This window comes from Pseudorca crassidens, chromosome 20 (genome assembly GCF_039906515.1).
Source record: "Pseudorca crassidens isolate mPseCra1 chromosome 20, mPseCra1.hap1, whole genome shotgun sequence".
Classification (NCBI taxonomy): Eukaryota; Metazoa; Chordata; class Mammalia; order Artiodactyla; family Delphinidae; genus Pseudorca; species Pseudorca crassidens.
The window spans coordinates 36,257,675-36,278,648 of NC_090315.1; the positions used below are offsets into that span (position 1 = coordinate 36,257,675).

Below are 20,974 nucleotides of genomic sequence, written 5' to 3' on the forward strand. Positions count from 1 at the left end.
AAGCCATGATTCTTTGCCTCTTCTATAGCTAAACATCATTCACTTACCTGGCCTTCTGCATGTTTCCAAGGTCTGTATATGAGGTCTACAGGGAACACTTCCATACCCAGACCCCTCTGAATGCCATACACTACATTATGAAGCCCTTTACTGTCACGAATTTGAAATCCAGGATGGTCCAGTTCGTAAGTTACTTCCTTGAAATTCAAACTTGGGTTCTAAAAAAGAAAAGCATTTCAAAGTTTAATGAAAAGGGACTTCCCTGGTGATGCAGTGGTTAAGAACCCGCCTGCCAATGCAGGTGACACAGGTTCGATCTCTGGTCCAGGAAGATCCCACATGCTGTGGAGCAACTAAGCCCATACACCACAATTACTGAGCCCACGTGCAGCAACTACTGAAGCCTGCGCGGCTAGAGCCTGTGCTCCGCAACAAGAGAAGCCACCGTGAACGAGAAGCCCGCGCACCGCAACAAAGAGTAGCCCCCACTCTCTGAAACTAGAGAAAGCCCACGCACAGCAACGAAGAACCAACGTAGCCAAAAAAAAGTTTAATGAACAAAAGTGTTTGACTGCTTTATCCAAAGAGCCATATTAAATCTGAAGTTCAATCAAGATGGTCTAATTATAGACTCAAAGTCATCTAAATCTTTCTGGCATTTCCAAAGAGACTTGGAAAGGTAAATTCTTAATATTCAAAATAAACTGGCTCTACCAGCAAGCTACTCCAAGTTACCTTTCAGTTCACAACATACTCGTGAATACGTGAGTACATAAAGGGGAAATCTCTTCCCCTACTTTAGTCCAACGAACACTCCCATCCCAATATGGCAAACAGATAACACTTCACTTAGTGCCTCATCTTTATAGTAAGATTCCACTACCTTGGAACAAAGCTGCAAAGATAAATCAATTATCCCAAATATCAATCTTAATTAACAAGGACTTCCCAGGTGGTGCAGTGGTTAAGAATCCTCTGGCCAATGCAGGGGACATGGGGGTTTGATCCCTGGTCCGGGGATCCCACATGCCGCGGAGCAACTAAGCCCGTGCGCCACAACTACTGAGCCTGTGCTCTAGAGCCCACGAGCCACAACTACTGAGCCCACGTGCCACAACTACTGAAGCCCGCGCCTAGAGCCTGTGCTCCACAACAAGAGAAGACACCGCAATGAGAAGCCCGTGCACCGCAATGAAGAGTAGCCCCTGCTCGCCGCAACTAGAGAAAGCCCGTGCGCAGCAATGAAGACCCAATGCAGCCAAAAATAAATAAATAAATTTATTTTTTTTAAAAAATCTTAATTAACTAAAGATCTCCCCTAAATGCATCCCAATGTATGCATCAGGAAAAGTGGCCTAGATTCTTTATGTCAAAATGACTAAAAATTCCATTCAAAAATGTTTTATGAAAAGGTATTCATAAAAGCAGTATGAGATTCCTTAAAGAAACACAAAGCAAAGGAAACACATTTAGAGAAGATAATTTACCAAACACTCTGCACCAAGCAATAAGAATATTTTGTGCTTGGGACTTCCCGGGCGGTCCAGTGGTTAAGACCCTGTGCTCCCGATGCCGGGGGCACAAGTTCGATCCCTGGTCGGGGAACTAAAACCCCGCATGCTGCACAGCGTGGCCAAAAAGAAAAGGGGGAAAGAAAAAACAGAAGAATATTTTGTGCTTGAAAGAAGAAAAGGCTGCGCACACTTCATAATTAAATCTCCAACCAAAGCGTTATGTCCAGTTTAGTTTTGCTCTAAGGTGACACCTTTCAATCCATAAAGACTTTAATGCTTGCTTTGTATATGGTACAAAGAATAAACGTCAGTTGGGGTATTCACTCTAAGACAACAATGGCATTCAGAGGTAACATTTTTTTCTTCCTAAAATTTGTTTCAAGGACTGGCTGTGACAGAATAAAACCATAAATATACTATTAAACAGCATTATCCTAGAGAGAGTTAAGTTTGGTAAATCCACAGGCGTGCCCCTATGGTTTCCTCCTCCCATCCTTGGAAGTAAATCAGAAAAATTATTAACCCAATGTGTATCTGAAATTGTCCTCTGTTCCCTTTCTACAAAAAATTGTACAGAAACTCAAATATACGAGAAAAAGGAAGAAGAAAAGAGATTACTAATTCAACTATTCAAATCCACAGTGAAGGCGTTCAATTTATAGCCTTTGCACTCTCTGAAATCAAAACATAGGTTCAGATAACATGGAAACCTGTCCTTGTCTGCAATTTTTTTAAAAAAGAGTTTTTCAATAGTGCAATAAAGTACAAAGATGAAACTGAGGGAAAAGCATGTTTTCGTATTTGCAAGACAACCACAGGTTAAAAACAAATCAGTAGGGCTTCCCTGGTGGCGCAGTGGTTGACAGTCCACCTGCCGATGCAGGGGACACAGGTTCGCGCCCCGGTCCGGGAAGATCCCACGTGCCGCGGAGTGGCTGGGCCCGTGAGCCATGGCCACTGAGCCTGCGCGTCCAGAGCCTGTGTTCCGCAACGGGAGAGGCCACAACAGTGAGAGGCCCACGTACCGCAAAAAAAGAAAAAAGAGTCCGCCTGCCAATGCAGGGGACACGGGTTTGAGCCCTGGTCCGGGAAGATCCCACATGCCACAGAGCAACTAAGCCCATGCGCCACAACTACTGAAGCCCGCACGCCTAGAGTTCGTGCTCTGCAACAAGAGAAGCCACAGCAGTGCGAAGCCTGTGCACCGCAACGAAGAGTAGCCCCTGCTTGCTGCAACTAGAGAAAGCCCGTGCGAAGCAACGAAGACAAAAATAAATTAATTACTTTTTTAAAAATTAAAAAAGAAAAAAACCAAACCAATTAGTAACTGGTTATCCTTAAGTGCTAAAACTGTGGTTTTATTTTGCTTTTCTTCCTTTTCACTCTCTAAGTTTTCTGCCATGATCACGTGTTATTTTTTCCCCTCCTCTATTACTAAAGAGTAGGTCTGAACACCATAAACCCATCTACTATTAAGAAAAATAAAAAGAAAACCCACTGATGCTGTTAGTAATAAGGTCACACAGAGAACAGTATGATTCCCTGTTACTCAATTTTACTTACAAGTTACAAATGTAGGAAACTAAAAATGAGAAATAGGATAGACAAATGACCTGACACCTTATCAAGAATGTTAGGGAAGTATTTATTTGTAGTCTTTAGTGTTACATTTTGTTCCTTGACATTTTATGAACAAGACTGAAAACATTACATCTTGATCTTGACTCCACTGTTCTCTCACTGACTAAATTTCATCACTCCCTTTTAATAACTAGAAGTTTCACTTTTTTATATTTTATTTTAACAGTTCAATATTTTAGGAGAGGTACGTTGTTTATTTGGGGACCAATTATTTAGTCTATGGATATTTCAGAAGTGGAAGTAGTAAGGTAAGTATGGCTTTTTTTATCCCTATAATAATATCCCATAAAGAAGGTTGGCAGGGTTTTTGTTGCACCTTCCAGAAAAATTTCAGAAGACTTTCTTTCTCCTCAGTAATTCCTCATACAATCATTACTTTGTAACATATTCATCCTCCCCAAAAAACCACACACTAACAACCTACCAAACCACCTCAGCAGTGCTACTCAGAATTGCATAGCAACAATTCATTATGAACAAAGCTAGAGTTTGATTGCATACTATTTCCAGTACATAATTATCTCGGACCCTTCATTACTTTTTTTTTTTTTTTTTCCGGTACGCAGGCCTGTCACTGTTGTGGCCTCTCCCGCTGCGGAGCACAGGCTCTGGACGCGCAGGCTCAGTGGCCATGGCTCACAGGCCCAGCCGCTCCGCGGAATGTGGGATCTTCCCGGACCGGGGCATGAACCCGTGTCCCCTGCATCGGCAGGCGGACTCTCAACCACTGCGCCACCAGGGAAGCCTGCTTCATTACTTTTGAAGTCAGAAATTATAAAACACTGCAGTTCTCCTTCAGCTAGGCATTTTATTCATTAAAATTTTCTTTCTTTGGGCTATATCATACTAACATCATAAATATATAACATTACATGTGTACTCACCAGTTCTTTGAGAACATCAATCAAGACTTCTACATTCCATGTGTGTGCCTGTGCTCCATCACTTTTATCTTTTCCATCACTCCAGATCCCACTGCCAGGAGCAGAGATACTCTGTAGAATTAAAATCTGAATTAAACAAAGCCAACTACTCAATGTGTTCAGCTCTGGTTGGTAGAACAATCATACTGTAATTTAATAAATAAAATAAAGAGGGCAGGACATTAATTCACTTTGTAAAATAGTTTATTTCCACACCTACCTGTAATGGAATTCCATCTGTTAATCCTGAATGAGTTCGAGCCATCATTCCCAAAACCCTTGCAACCTGGGCAGCTGTGACCTCCCGAACACCAAACTGCATGATTATATTGCGACATTCTTCAATACTGAAACAGAAATTTAACTTCAAAAAATGGTACCCTCACTCTTGCACTGCTGGTGGGAATGTGAATTGGTTCAGCCACTATGGAGAACAGTATGGAGGTTCCTTAAAAAACTACAAATAGAACTACCATATGACCCAGCAATCCCACTACTGGGCATATACCCTGAGAAAACCGAAATTCAAAAAGAGTCATGTACCAAAATGTTCATTGCAGCTCTATTTACAATAGCCCGGAGATGGAAACAACCTAAGTGCCCATCATCGGATGAATGGATAAAGAAGATGTGGCACATATATACAATGGAATATTACTCAGCCATAAAAAGAAACGAAATTGAGCTATTTGTAATGAGGTGGATAGACCTAGAGTCTGTCATACAGAGTGAAGTAAGTCAGAAAGAAAAAGACAAATACCGTATGCTAACACATATATACGGAATTTAAGAAAAAAAAAATGTCATGAAGAACCTAGGGGTAAGGCAGGAATAAAGACGCAGACCTCCTAGAGAACGGACTTGAGGTTATGGGGAGGGGGAAGGGTGAGCTGTGACAGGGCGAGAGAGAGTCATGGACATATACACACTAACAAACGTAGTAAGGTAGATAGCTAGTGGGAAGCAGCCGCATGGCACAGGGATATTGGCTCGGTGCTTTGTGACAGCCTGGAGGGGTGGGATAGGGAGGGTGGGAGGGAGGGAGACGCAAGAGGGAAGACATATGGGAACATAAGTTTATGTATGACTGATTCACTTTGTTATAAAGCAGAAACTAACACACCATTGTAAAGCAATTATACCCCAATAAAGATGTTAAAAAAAAAAAATGGTACCCTCAATACCAAGGTTAAGAAACACTCATATAAAACACTCATATAAAACGAGTGAAGTCGCTAGAGTTTTACTAACATAGAGAGTAATAAGCTTCATTTCTTGTTACTTTCACATAGCTAGGAGTGTAAAATCCACCTACTTAAGGAAACAGAAAACGTTTAAAATACCGATGGAAGAAGGAAATATGAGTTAACAGTAGTATCTACAAAGAGACATAAAATTATGTCAATATTCGGTATAAATCAAGTTATTCTTTAAAATACTGATAACTCAAGAGTTATTCTGATATGTACAAAGTCCTGAAAATGTATTTTAACTTTTTCACTTTGCATCAACAAAAGTTTTATGCCAGGCACATTTATACACACACAAGAAATACACTTTCAAACATAAGCGGAAATGTGGTTTGTATGAGTTTTAAAAACATTAAATGTTACACTTAAAGTCAAAGCAAAGCACATTAATGCCCTTAATAACATATTCTCAGAAAAATATTAACAATCCACTATATCACAGTCCTATGTGCTACCATTAGGGTGAAACAATTTCCTTTTATGCCCCTGGCAGGTGAGGAAAATAAGTGAGAGGCAGGGTATGAAAAAGGCAGAAAAGGAAGACTGTAGAAATCAAGGTACAGCAAGGAAACTGAGGGTGCGGGCAGGGAAGAGCATATTAGACATGATGGATGGGAAATGATGCAAGTTCCATGAACACTTGCCTCAATGCCCTCCCTCTCAAAAGCTAAAACTGCCTACCATGGCGACTAGGCTAGGAACCTCTGATCCTTAAATTTGAGAAACTAGGGAGGATGGAGAGATGGAAATTTAGCCATGAGAACATTTATAGCTGCCACCAAAACTAATATGTGGAAGATTAAATTTAGAAGCAAAATTCTTGAGGCAAAGATAATACATTAAGGAATCTTTAGGAACTTGCTTTAAAGAATTACATTGTGCTTTTCACAAGAGTAATCAGAAGTTTAAAATGTCTGACTACCAACCTTGCACAAAAGCCATAGCCCACTTCTTGCATGAAGTCAGCCAAAGAGCTCTCCATCATGGTTTTAGCTACCCCTCCAGAATCAGGCAGGATTCTGTCCATTAGGATGTCCCGTTTTTCAGGGTATAAAAGTGGTGCAAGCACCACGGGACAGCGTTCCTGGGGAAAATCTGAAGAAGGAAAAAGATAATTATAACTGCTATATTGATTAATAACAAACTATCCTCTTTTACTCTTTAAAAGCCTCTCAAACCTGAGTTTTCACAAGTCCATATTCAAACCAAAGTTATTCAGTTTTTCCAATCCAGCTAGCCTAGCCCAAGTTATGACTTCAACCCCAATTCTAAAATTTGAATGTTCTTATGTCACAAAAAATGGTCATAAGTATATTTTTAATTTTTTTATTAGGATCCCATTATCTATTGCACCCTAAATATTACTTTAAAATTTCATAAAAGGGCTATCAATTCCCATGCAAGGAAGACATCAGAAATAATTGGTACATCAGTCTCTCTCTATTTCACTGACAAGTGGAAAACGTCCTATTACTGAGAAAGTTAATGAAGTTTAAATTAAACTATATCAATGTTAAGAAGTAAACAATAATAAGAGTGAAACTGGATAGTGGTTAGTCCACTATAAAAGATTTGTTTTAAACACTATCTCTAAAAAAAGGATCAGAGGAAGGAGGATGGCAACAACAGAACCAGGAGTTATCTTAGCATAACAATGCCAACAGCCAAGAGGTAAAGTGGATATATGATAGTGATTGACATTTTAAACTAAAGAGAGCATGTCACAAATACTGTAGTCTCTGTCTCCCTAAAAGGGAAAAATCTGACCACGTGGAAATATACCAAGTCTGAAATGAGATTGTACTTAGATAACAATATTGCTGGTAAGTGCTCGTCATTTTATACCTTGTCTATAATGAGGCTTTTATCATTTTCATATTTTAAATTATAAAATACTCTCTTCCTTGAAAGATTACGAAGTTAACAGAAAAGTAAATCACTGCCTTCATTTGTATTCTACAATCCTTTGTAATGTGTGTTCATCCAAAGAAATCATCTTTTGTAGGCTACAGACACTCCTTTTTACCTCTGCGCAGCGTCTTAAGAAAAGCGTCTATCTGTTCCTGTCCAACTCCAAAGGCTCCCTTCTGCCCAAAGAGGAGATGGGAGAGGAGGAGGTGTAGGACTTCTATTGCTATATCCTGGAAGCCACCTTCTTGATTTCCACTGACGTCTGCGTCAATGTAAGAACGCAGAAGATCTGGAAGCTTCTGTTTGATAAACTGGGCAGCTAGAAATGAGATAAATAAAAAACCACAAGTTATTTTTGCACCACGATGGGTAAGAAGTCACATATCATCAAAATACAGGTGATCATCATTCTCACTCACCAACTCACCCTTCACCCTCTAATGTTTTTACAGCTCTAGCTGGTAGGCATAAAAATAAAAGACCAGTTACCAGGGACTTGGCGGTGGAGGGCAGGGGCAGGAGGAGGAGAGGGAATGGAGAATTTTTGGATGGGTACAGAGTTTCAGTTTTGCAAGACAAAGAAGTTCCAGACATCCATTATACAACAATGTGAATATAGTTAACACTACTGAATTATACACTTGAAAATGGTTACGAAGGTAAATTTTATGTTTTTACCATACGTACATATACATACATACATAAAAGAGACCAAAAGAAAATAATCTTACTCTCTAAACTATGGAGGCTCAAGACTCAGAAGCCCACGGGTTTTAAAGACTCTAACTTCACTATAGGATCTTTAGGGAAAAGGAAACTTACCAAAACCTCTGAGATCTGAGCTGGAAGAATTCAAGAGGGCAAGGCCAAAAATTACCTGAAACAAGAAGGGTTAGATTGACCAAAGAGTCAAATAGTTGTTTTATTTCTAATTTTGCCTACATCTCTTTTCTTAAATCACTTACCTCTTGTACTTTGCTTAACTTGAGAACTTTACTCAGCTGGGCAAATAAGTGGGGTGCAGGCTTTAAACTCTGAAACAAACCAAACTTTATTTTAAAATAAGAACATACAATTTTCAAAAAGTTTATAAAAGCATCTGTTTACCCAATTATGGTGCTACATAGGAGTGACAATTCTGTAGTGCTGCTACCAACAGCTGTGGAACTGTGTTCTGACAAGCTTAAGCCTTCACATGATCTGGTTTTATTAAGATTCTAATTATTATCAAACCACCTTGACTTTGTTAGAAAGCTACAAAAACTCCAAAGAAAGTATCTGAAATTTTTATTTACAATATGATATTATGAGGCCAAGGATTAAGGCCTTTTTAGAAAACCTAATAAAAGATCACATTCTTAGGACCACTAAAGATAAAAGGAATACCAACCTTCTGATAGTGCAATGGATTATCAATGGCATAGGACAGCGTGGAGATAAAATTTGGCTTCGTAATCAGTGACGCACACTCCTGAATCAGAAACTGAGTCTTTAAAAATAACAAATGAATTTTCATTAGCACTAACAGTCATCTTCTTGCACAAACAGAAGCAGCATTGCTCAGAACATTAAAGGGTAATCTGATACTGTACACTGTTTCTACATCAGCTCTTTAAAAATCCTATTGAAACTACCAAAGTCTATTAGCAACAGGTGTTAAACCAAAACCTCTACAGAAGAAAGTCCACTGACAAGATAACTATAAGGAGTAATATCATGACAAACTGTTCCCAGATTGAGAATCAAACCATAGAAACTCAAACTAGGTGAAGAGATCCTCTCTCTGCCTTACTTACTTGTCAAGCTGGACTTCCCCACAGTCCTGCTTCCTTCAGGCAGGTCTGATTCCCAGCTCTCTAAACCTGAACTAAGTAGCTGTAATGGTCTGCAGTCAGGCAGGAGAAGAGAAGGACAAGAAAAGGAAAAGTCCCACTGCCTTTTAGCCATTCAGCTAAGATTATTTTTGGATCCTTTATGTGTTTGCTACACAGCTATGCCCAAAATGAAATTCATGGAACAATTAGATCTAAGTGAATATATATACTATGTAAGCCCCAAATACCTGATGAAAATCTTTGCCACTGCTTTTACCATCGCCACTGAAATCCACATGCGAAAATAGGCAGCGTAATAAATGCCTGTCTGCCTCAGGACCGTGCCGATTCACAATCTAAAAAGACCAAAAATATGAGTTTGCTGAGAGTGACTTTTCTTTTTTAAAAAAAATTCATCTCTAGGACAACATCCCAAATTACATTAATTGTTCATTTTGGAACAAGAGTTCTAGGAATTATTGAGATGGAGGTGCCAACATTTTATAATTAAATATTTTTTAAAGTGTAGGCACTAGCAGGAAAGAGAGAAGAAGAAAAACTACCAGTAATTAGCCCCATGTAACAGTGTGCTCTGACCAACCTCTACACCAAAAACACCAAACAGCAGCACAAATGACATGTTTAAGTTGTAAGGCGACAATTTTATAACTGGACTCATGAGAGCATCACTTTTCTATCCATTGTTGTTTTTAACCCCTAAAAAGTATAACCTGAAATCTAACATAACTGTGACTCTCTGTAATAGCCTATAGGGCAAGGCCCTAAAGGAACTGGTCTGATATCAGTACTGGCCCTGAGCTTCTTGCTGTTCCTCAAATTTACCAATGTTTGTACTTGCTATTCCCTCTAACTAGAAAACTCTAGATATCTACATGCGGTTTGTTCTCTCACTTCCTTTAGGTTTCTGCTCTAAAGCCACCTCATCAGTCAGAGGTTTCCTAACTACCATCCCTAAAATAGCAACATGAACTGCCCCACCATCACCGCTCATCCTGCTTTACTTTTCTCCACAGTACTTAGCACCACCCGATAATTTCTGTTTATTGTCTATGTCTCACTCGACTGTAAGTTGCATGAGAAAAGGGAATTTATGTAGTTGTGTTCACTTCACATTTAGGTCAGGAAAAGAGCTTATTTAGTACAATGTATGTGCAGAGTAATCATTTGCTTATTAAATGCCACATTAAAATTTTATAATAGTAAATATTTAACTACCTACTTTGGCCTAAAAATGTGACTGGGCTTCCTTGGTTTAATCTTTAACAACTCTGCCAAAAATTACTCCCATTTTATAAATGAGAAAGTGGACACTTCAAACAAACTCCATGAGCCTAAAATCCAATAGTCTATGAGTTAGGAGTCTGGTATTCATAGTCCAACTCCAAAGTCTATACTCTTTCTACTGTATCATAATTATGTCACAGCCAGCTAAGTTAACTTATTTCAGTTTCAGTTTTCCCCATCCAGAACATGTGAGAGTTAAGTAAGACCAAGCTTTACACTGCCTCAGACATCTTAAAGTTAAAATCTATATAATCATAGGTTATTTTTTCCTATCCCCTGGAACCCTGAAGACATTATCTTAAAGAGCCAATTCAAATTAATTAAGAAGAATTACCTATGCTCCAACCAACCAGACCTCTCCCTTGAAAGAACAAGAATAACTGGCTTAACAAACATTTGTTGAGTACATGCTAGATACCATTCAAGGTATAGCAAATATAACAGCAGAGGAGACCAATGTGTTCCACAGCTCTCATGAAGTAGAAAAGTACAGGCAAACAATTTCTGATAATATTAACTCATGAAGAAAACAGGGTTATATGATATTGACAGGACGGTGGGGGGGGGGGGTATACCTCAGAGAGGCCATCCCTAAAGATGTAACATGTAAACTGAGACTTAAAATATTTAGGCGACAACCAAAGATACAATGAAGGAAGAGCATTTGAGACAGAAGGTAAACAATACATAAAGGATTTTAGTAACAGAAAAAAGGCCAGCAGGAGTCAGGGAACCAGATCATGGTTAATTAGCGTACTGACTTAATTGGTACTTTTTTTTTTTTTAAAGAAGATGTTGGGGGTAGGAGTTTATTAATTTATTTATTTATTTTTGCTGTGTTGAGTCTTCGTTTCTGTGCGAGGGCTTTCTCTAGTTGTGGCAAGCGGGGGCCACTCGTCATCACGGTGCACGGGCCTCTCACTATCGCAGCCTCTCTTTTTGCGGAGCACAGGCTCCAGACGTGCAAGCTCAGTAGTTGTGGCTCACGGGCCTAGTTGCTCTGCAGCATGTGGGATCCTCCCAGACCAGGGCTCGAACCCGTGTCCCCTGCATTAGCAGGCAGATTCTCAACCACTGCGCCACCAGGGAAGCCCTTAACTGGTACTCTTACACCAACCTAAAAGATGGAAAGACAGGGCTTTCCTGGTGGCGCAGTGTTTGAGAGTCCGCCTGCCAATGCAGGGGACACGAGTTCGTGCCCCGGTCCGGGAAGATCCCACATGCCACAGAGCGGCTGGGCCCGAGCCATGGCCGCTGAGACTGCGCTCCGCAACGGGAGAGGCCACAGCAGTGAGAGGCCCACGTACCACAAAAAAAAAAAAAAAAAAAAAGGAAAGACATTCCAAGAGACTGTCAATGGCCACTGAAACCCCAGAAATTTTTGTTTTAATTAGGATCACCGAATTTAATGAATATCCCTTATCCTTAGCATTTATTTCTGTAACATTTTATAATTTTAAAATTGCTTTTACAACAACTCAATCTTCACAACAACCCTAAGAAGTATATACATATAATACATATAATACACCATGTTATTACAGACAAGGTTTGTTTTGTTTTCTTTTTTTAATCAAGATTGCAAAGACTAAAGACAAATGTCATATAATTTGCTGGATAAGTGGTAGAATCAGAAAGTGTGTTTTATGGCTGCTAAGTGAATGAAATAGTCCTCCTGTGATACCATGCTACCCTTCTCTAGGAGCAACTGTTTTCTTTTAAAACTAAAGTGGTATTTTAAAAACATGATCTTGGGTTGCAAAGATGCTGAAATAAGATTTCATTGATCCCATAAGATTAAGCCTTATACATTTTCCCTTAGGTTCAAACCATTACACCCACTGGGCAGGGGAGACTAGCAAAATCAACAACCTTTTAGTGAAGTTAACTACACCTTACAATTTGATAGCAAAATCTTTGGCTATTAAAAATAAAGTAACTTTATCAAAGGCATTCATTCTACAATACTTTTGTAATAATCTGATTTGTGGCTAGAGTAACATATTCTCATCTAAGAGTCACATATTAAGAGGAACACTAAAAAATAGTGCATCCACGATGGATGGTAGAGATTCAGAAAATCATGCAGAATGGTTGGGGAAATGGGGCACTATTTGGCCTAGAGAGCACACATAAGGGAAGAATAAAGACTTAATTATGTGAAGGGTACTTGAATATTAAATCCTCACAAAAAGAGTCCCAAACAGTTTATTTTAGCTTGTTATAAAGATACTCCTAATAAGGTTGTCCACAAATGGTAATGAGTAAATGAAGTAGTCAACTAACTTCCACAGTCAGAAACATCAAAAATCCCTACCTCTATTAATACTTTAAAAGTCATTCTTTGGGTAGAATACTGATAAAGCAGCAATTATCTGAGGAATTGTAATATCAACCCCAGCTCCTAAAAACAGCTTAGAAAAAAACCCACATTGGGACTTCCCTGGTGGTGCAGTAGTTAAGACTTGGCTTCCAGTTCAGGCGGCACGGGTTCAATCCCTGGTTGGGGAACTAAGATCCTGGTGCAGCCAAAAAACCCCCGAACAAACAGGAGAAAACAAACCACATCTATAGAGATTTTCACATAAAAACAAGATTTATATAAAGAAAACTACTAAATCTAGCCTAACAGATGACCTCAGAGGCCCAAGATTCTATATAATTACAAAGTACCAGATTTTTAAAATTTAAATTGAAGACAGTAACTCACTACATTACAATGATTATAGGAATTGGAATAATTGGATTGTACGTAAACATACATATACTCCACCACACAAATAATGTAGGATCTTCATATTTCTTAAACTTGTTATACATATTCTAACCATTAAAAATAGTCATTCCAGGGCTTCCCTGGTGGCGCAGTGGTTGAGAGTCCGCCTGCCGATGCAGGGGACACGGGTTCGTGCCCTGGTCCGGGAAGATCCCACATGCCGCGGAGCGGCTGGGCCCATGAGCCATGGCTGCTGAGCCTGTGTGTCCGGAGCTCCGCAACGGGAGAGGCCACAACAGTGAGAGGCCCGCGTACAGCAAAAAAAAAAAAAAAAAATAAAGGCATTCCAGGTTTTTACTGTATTATCTGTATGAATGCTTTGGGTTACTTTATAAAAAATAGTGTACCTATTCAAAACAGTTTAACATACTGAAAAGACCATGAAAAATTTTTGCAGTAAACATAAAGGGTTACTTTTAACACAAAAGGCACAGAACTGTCAAACTCCTAAGTAAAAGATGGTGGAACTAAGAGCCCTTTTTTCCTATTCTAGCCTCTCATATATTATTTTTCTTCTAGCCTCTCATATGAAAAAACAAAAATCCATTTTCAACAAAACATTCACATAAGAAGTGGTCCAGAGAGATATGTCAGATAGCTTATTCTCAGTACCTCAAATGACGGGCTAAATGCAGCTTTCTATTTGGGACTGATAAATCCAGAAATAAAAATGTTTAGGACTGATGAATGTCCCAAAACACACATAGTTATCCTTTGTTCAAGTGATGAATCTGGAGCACAGATGAGCCATGAAAGAAGACTGTCCATTTAGAGACCCAGATCTATATATGGAAATTAGAAAATGGCAAAGGAGACAGAGCTGAGGGAACCAAGCTCAAGATGCTACTTTTAATGTCTGTAAGCAAACCATCGAGTTAAAGGAGAATCCTGGAGAAGCAGAATAACAAAGAAGAAGAGGTAACAATTACCAAACCTGGATACAGAACATGGCAGACTACCCCAACACACTTCCCCACCCTCAAGCATCCCCAAGATGGTTTATATGTGAGTAAATAATGTGTTGATTCAAAGACAAGCAAAAACTCAGCCTGGAACCTATTTGAAGAAACTGTAAAACAGAGCAAAGCAACAAACAAGACAGGTGAAGAACATACTTTCAAAAGACTTACCCCCCACCCAGAAAAAAAAAATTTTTTAATTTAAAAGAAACAAAAGACTTACACAAACAAACAGAAGAGTTCAGACAAATAGTATTCCATATCCTTGAAGAGATTATAGGAGCTGTTTTTGTTTTTTAAAAGGAAAGTCCTCAAAAAGGTAAAACAAAACATTAGGTTCAAGTACAACATAACAGAAGGAAATGAAAGCAAACTTTTGGCACTTAAGAAAGCAAAACTCTTACAGAAAAGATAACTTAATAATCAATATATAATATCTCAATCCACAAGAAATGAAAAGAAAAACATTCAAAGAAAACAACAAAAATATCCCTGAAATAAACATTTGAGTTGGAAGAATGAAAGGTATACCATAGCACAAGAAAGGCTGATGCAGAATAATCAATACTACAGCATACACTCGAAGTTAATAAACTCTAATGAAAAGGAAATTCAGGGACTTCCCTGGTGGCGCAGTGGTTAAGAATCCGCCTGCCAATGCAGGGGACACAGGTTCGAGCCCTGGTCCAGGAAGATCGCACATGCCACGGAGCAACTAAGCCCATGCGCCACAACTACTGAAGCTCGCGCGCCTAGAGCCTGTGCTCCACAACAAGAGAAGCCACCGCAATGAAAACCCTGTGCACCGTAATGAAGAGTAGCCTCCACTCTCCACAATTAGAGAAAGCCCGTGCGCAGCAACAAAGACCCAACACAGCCAAATAAATAATTCTTTTTTTTTAAAAAAAGGAAATTCATAGGGATATTGAGGTTAGGAATAGATGCTGGCAGGAAAAGTTAGTCACCTAAAATGCATGAGGGAGGAGAGAGACAAAGGAAGATAGGCAGCTTTTGGTAACTGATGCTGTTGAAAGAATAATGGGGAACAATATTTGCAAAACTAGGGGGAATATATATATATCTACTGATAACTGGACTTCCAATAAAAACAAGAAAGATATTCTCAAGCATGAAAGAACTCAGGTAACGGCACCTGAGTTCCAAATGAAACAAATCTTCTGACAATGATCTATGGTCAAAAAAATGTATGAAAATAAAAGATATTTTCAGGAATATAAAAACTGCAGTAAAAGAACAGGCTGCAAGTACTCAATCCATTTCAATATATAATACATTTTTAACAAGACTAAGCAACTCTTTAAAAAATTTTTTTTAAACTGAAGTATAGTTAATTTACAATGTTGTGTTAGTTTCAAGTGTACAGAAAAGTGATTCAGTTACATATGTTTATCTTTTTCAGATTCTTTTTTATTATAGGTTATTATAAGATATTGAGTATAGTTCCCTGTGCTATACAGGTCCTTGTTATTTACCTATTTTATATAATAGTAGGGTGTATTTATTAATCCCGAACTCCTAATTTATCTCCCCCTTCCCTCCACTATCCCCTTTGGTAACCGTGAGTTTGTTTTCGATCTCTGTGAGTCTCTTTCTGTTTCGTAAATTAGTTCATTTGTATCATTTTTGTAGATTCCACAAATAAGTGATTTCATATATTTGTCTTTCTCTTATTAATATATCTCTAAGTCCATCCATGTTCCTGCAAATGTCATTTTTTCATTCTTTCATTCTTTTTTATGGCTAATATTCCACTGTGTGTGTACACACACACACACACACACACACACACACACACATCTTCTTTATCCATTCATCTCTCAATGGACATTTAGGTTGCTTCCATGTCTTGGGTATTGTAATAGTGCTGCTATGAACACTGGGCGTGCATGTATCTTTTCTAATTAAGAGTTTTCTGCCAATATATGCCCTGGAGTGGGATTGCAGGATCATATGGTAACTCTATTTTTAGCTTTTCAAGTAACCTCCATAGTGTTCTCCATAGTGGCTGCACCAATTTACATTCCCACCAGCAGTGTAGGAGGGTTCCTTTTTCTCCACACCCTCTCCAGCATTTAGTATTTGTAGACTTATTTTTAATAATGGCCATTCTGACTGGTGTGAGGTGATACCTCATTGCATAAACTACTCTTTTAATAAAAGTCATTTTATAGATTTGACTTGGGAAATAAACGTTTTACATGGTATCAAGCAAAATTAGATTACTATTAAAAGTACTTTGTAAATATTGAAAATAATATGAAAACAATGAACCCAAACTCCATATCCAGTTGGTGGTGTGGCATAACTATTCCAAGAAGAACCATTTTAAATGACTTTAAAACAGTAACTTGATTTTACATCTCTAGTGAGATATACCTTAAAAGCTCCCCCACCAACCCCACCAAAAAATGGTAAACTACTTTCCATAATCACAGTGCTGTTAAGTAGAGTCACAGATAATCTGAGACTCTTGACTGTGGAGTGTGGAATAAAACAAATGACTTTTCATTACTGAAAACAGGAATTTTCTGCACTGGAAGTAAGGAGAGACAGATTTTAGGTAATGAATTGAAATAAAAATCCCTTGGTCCTGAAATTAAACTGGAAGTATTAGTATGAAATCATGGTGTATTTTCTCCTTAGCTTTGTCCACTGAAAGGCCTAATAATGGCCAACTGAGTATCAGTAAACAATATAAGTGTTGAAATAACTTTCTAGGCCCAAAATGGAGTGTTCCTGCCCTTGGTGTAACATCAGCAAACCAAAACTTAGATAACTCTGGAGCCCCCGTAAATGTTTCGCTTGACCAGAAACACAGTATATTCAGTCAGCCAATTCCCAAACACCAAGCCGATTCTGGGTGCTCTAACCGCTATCTAACCCCTAACAAGGTTGACTATGTGGTCCCAGCCAATCATATATTTTCTATTTGTCTTTTCTTTATTCTTTTTTTTTTGGCCGTGCCAGGCAGCATGTGGAATCTTAGTTTCCTGACCAGGGCTCAAACCCGTGCCCCTTGCGTTGGGAGCATGGAGTTTTAACTACTGGACCACCAGCAAAGTCTCTGTTCTTTATTCTTTACCCTATAAAAGGTTCTTGTCTTCTGCCCATTTTGCAGTTCTCTGAAGTAAGACTGTCCATTTCATGAAATGTTAAATAAAGTTTGTTTGTATAACCTAAATGGTCTTAATCATTTATTTACACAAGAGTCGGTAATCTCTAAATACCATTTCCCAGTAAAATAAAACCAAGACCTCTTAGAGAAATTGCTAATTTTCCAGGTCTGAAGCAAGAAACATACGAGTCTGGAATATTTCAGTTTCCAAGTTTCTGGAATCACAACAAAGAAAACAAATAAGAATACAGTCAAAAGGACTCAGAAGCCAACATGAATAAGTTTACACTGGCCAAAGAGGATAATGCATGAATATCAATAATACTTTCAGTGAATTCAAACACATCAAATACGTTAAAAATACATGAGTTCCTAATATTAAAAAACTCATTTATTGGTCATATTTGGAGGATGCTAGGAAACAAGTCATTTTGAAAACCGGCAAATAGAGAGAGAGAATCAAGCCCTTCCTATATAAACTGTACTTCGGGCAACCAGATAGTTACAGTTGGTAAGGGCAAGTTTCCCTTTACAGAACTATTTCAACTAATAAAAAACGTCTAACAACTAGAATGTCACCACTTTCCAATCCCTAACAAATCAATGAATCCAGGCAATGAACAAAGCCTGCTAAAAATAACAAAAATAGAGATGACTAGACATTATGAACCTCCTAATAAAAGTATACACCACCACCTGTAAAACTGTCCTAAGGGAGAAAAAACCTTAATCTGATTAAGCTCCCAAATTTAATTACCAATTTACAGGAAATACAACAGTCAGAAGAACATGTAAAATACCATGCTGGGAATGTAATCAGCAATATTCAGACTGTGGGTAACTACAGGACAACCTGATTTCTTTAACAAAATAACTGCAAGAAAAATAGAGGGAGAGAAAACCCAGATTTTAAAAGAGATTTAGTAAGGGCCAATGCAACAAACAGACTGGGGAAAGGGGTGGGGGGGTGGTTCTAACTCAAGTTAACTTTAAAATTTTTTTTATGAAGCAAACTGAGGAAATGTGAATGTTAACTAGATATTTGATGTTTAAGAATTATTTTGCTGGGGGATGGGGTGTGGGGGAGGATTGGGAGTTTGGGATTAGCAGGTGCAAACTATTATACAGAATGGATAAACAGCAACATCCTCCTATATAGTACAGGGAACTATATTCAGTGTCCTGTAATAAACCATAATGGAAAAGAATATGAAAAATATACATATGTATAACTGAATCACTCTGCTGTACACCAGAAACACATTGTAAATCAAATATACTTCAATACAATTTTTTTTAAAAGAATTACTGTGCTTTTTTTACAAAAAGATGTGACAGGGCTTCCCTGGCGGCGCAGTGGTTGAGAGTCTGCCTGCTAATGCAGGGGACACGGGTTCGAGCCCTGGTCTGGGAGGATCCCACATGCCGCGGAGCGGCTGGGCCTGTGAGCCACGACTGCTGAGCCTGCGCGTCTGGAGCCTGTGCTCCGCGGCAGGAGAGGCCCGCGCACCGCGATGAAGAGTGGCCCCCCGCTTGCCACAACTAGGGAAAGCCCTCGCACAGAAATGAAGACCCAACACAGCCAAAAGTAAATAAATAAATTTAAAAAAAAAAGATGTAATAACAGTATTGAGGTTAGGTTTATATAAATAGATGAAATTATAACTGGGATCTGCTTTAAAACAACCGAGGACAATGGGTTAGATGAAACAAGATTGGTCATGACTTCAAATGAAGGTAGATGATAGATTCATGGGGGCTATATTATACTACTCGTGTGAGTAGCATAAATAAATTTTACATACTTAATTTTAATATAAATTTTACTTATTTAATAAATTTTAATTTTTAACTTTTACATATGAAATAGATTTGAAATTTTAATAAAATGTTTTAACATTATATTTACAGAGACTATCATTTAAAGAACAGTATAAAATATTTTTATAAGCTACTTTTTTTTTTTCGGTACACGGGCCTCTCACTGTTGTGGCCTCTCCCATTGCGGAGCACAGGCTCCGGACGACACGCAGGCTCAGCGGCCATGGCTCATGGGCCCACCCGCTCCGCGGCATGTGGGATCTTCCCAGACCGGGGCACGAACCTGTGTCCCCTGCATCGGCAGGCGGACTCTCAACCACTGCGCCACCAGGGAAGCCCTATAAGCTACTTTTAATGCAAAGACAAAAAATACTCAGAAGTGTTAAAAAGCTGAGTAGAAAAACCAGAGTTGATTTTATTTTTTTCTATATTTTACTTACATAATTTCTGTAATAATGACAACAAATATTTTTAAAGAAAAGAACAACTATAGGAGTTACTCTCTAAAGCAGGGGTCCCCAAGCCCTGGGCCTCAAACAAGCAGCCGCACAGCGGGAGGTGAGCGGTGGTGAGCAGTGGGCAAGGAGCAAAGCTTCATCTGCACTCCCCATCGCTCGCATTACAAGCCTGAACCATCACCATCTCCCTCCCGCATCCCCGCCCATTTTTTCCAGGAAACTGATCACTGGTGCTAAAAAGGTTGGGGACGCTGCTCTAAAGAACATCATAAAATCCTGACTGAGGGGGCAAATTAAATTTTAAACTTGTTTTTTCACCTATAAAATGGTAATATTAACTAGCTCATTGTTCATGTTTAGGGAACTCATACATCTAATAAATAAACATTCCTTCTTCCTACTAGTCAGTAGGAGAAATAACAAAGGGAACACAATCCTAGCCAACCTATTAGTCTAAGCCCCAAAAAGTATGGCACTAAAATATATCAGGCATCTAAGAAGTGCAATAAGCCTTTACATATCACCAAAGGAAATCAAGACAGAGTCAAGAACTAGAACCCTGCTCCCATCCCAGTTCTAAATTCCTAATCATTCTAAAAGTAAAAGAGAGGCGACTATCTGCAAGGGTAGCACTGAGGACACACTTGTCTAAAGACTATCTGTAACACTGAAAACCTCAGCCATAGGCTGAAACCAAGCATTGTAACATTTACCTTCAAAATTAATTACTTACTCATTTATTCCTTCTTTCATTCCAATTGCATTTGAACACTTACTAAATGTTAGGTTTAAGAGACATAAACTAAAGGATAGTCCCACACCATGAGGTCTTGGGAGTAGTCTTGGGATCAAACCAATTAAAATATAGTATTAAATTGACCAGATCACGCAGAGCCTTGCTGGGGTAAATTCAGACAGTGCCACCATATTTCCCACTTCAAGTTAAAGTTGCAGGTGCCCCAGCAATCAGCTCCTTCAGTGTCTGTCTAAGCTGCAATCATACTACCCAAGGGAACAAGCCCTCCTGAGGGAGCCCTCACACAATAACAACAGGGATATGAAGGCCTAGCCATTTGGCCCCCTATGGGACAACTCTGATACCCATCCCAGAATTCCCCATGGAGTTGATGAAGATTTCCACTGTAGTTCTCCTCCTGTCCAATTCTGTTTCCAACCAGTCCTCCTTCTCCTACAGGTGTTGAAACCTTATAAATAACCTGCATTCCAAAATGTTTCATATCTGCTTCCAAAAGAACAGCAATAGAGGCCCAGCTTAGGAGTATGAGCTTTAAATTGAGTGGGACAGAGACACACAAAAGATTTTAAAGTGGCAAAGAGACTATTAGATATACATTTTAGAAAGGCCACTCTGACAAAAAGTGGAAGATGTTTTAGAGTAGGGGCTGTCAGGGCATCAAACTTGGGACTAGATGACCTTCCAATCCAGAGTCTCTAATTTCCTTCTA

General features: G+C 38.9%; 1 protein-coding gene across 6 annotated transcripts in view; it reads right to left on the reverse strand.

Moving 5' to 3' along the window:
* Nucleotides 1-20,974, reverse strand: part of CNOT1 (CCR4-NOT transcription complex subunit 1) — a 101,125-nt gene that overhangs the window by 49,875 nt on the left and 30,276 nt on the right. For all 6 annotated transcript variants that reach the window (XM_067718257.1, XM_067718254.1, XM_067718258.1 and 3 more), the window contains exons 3-11: nucleotides 9,302-9,409; nucleotides 8,630-8,728; nucleotides 8,205-8,273; nucleotides 8,062-8,116; nucleotides 7,355-7,558; nucleotides 6,255-6,423; nucleotides 4,299-4,425; nucleotides 4,040-4,150; nucleotides 48-218 (exon numbers count right to left, since the gene is read on the reverse strand). In XM_067718257.1, the coding sequence (XP_067574358.1) occupies nucleotides 48-218; nucleotides 4,040-4,150; nucleotides 4,299-4,425; nucleotides 6,255-6,423; nucleotides 7,355-7,558; nucleotides 8,062-8,116; nucleotides 8,205-8,273; nucleotides 8,630-8,728; nucleotides 9,302-9,409 (1,113 nt within the window). The remainder of the gene's footprint in view (nucleotides 1-47; nucleotides 219-4,039; nucleotides 4,151-4,298; nucleotides 4,426-6,254; nucleotides 6,424-7,354; nucleotides 7,559-8,061; nucleotides 8,117-8,204; nucleotides 8,274-8,629; nucleotides 8,729-9,301; nucleotides 9,410-20,974) is intronic.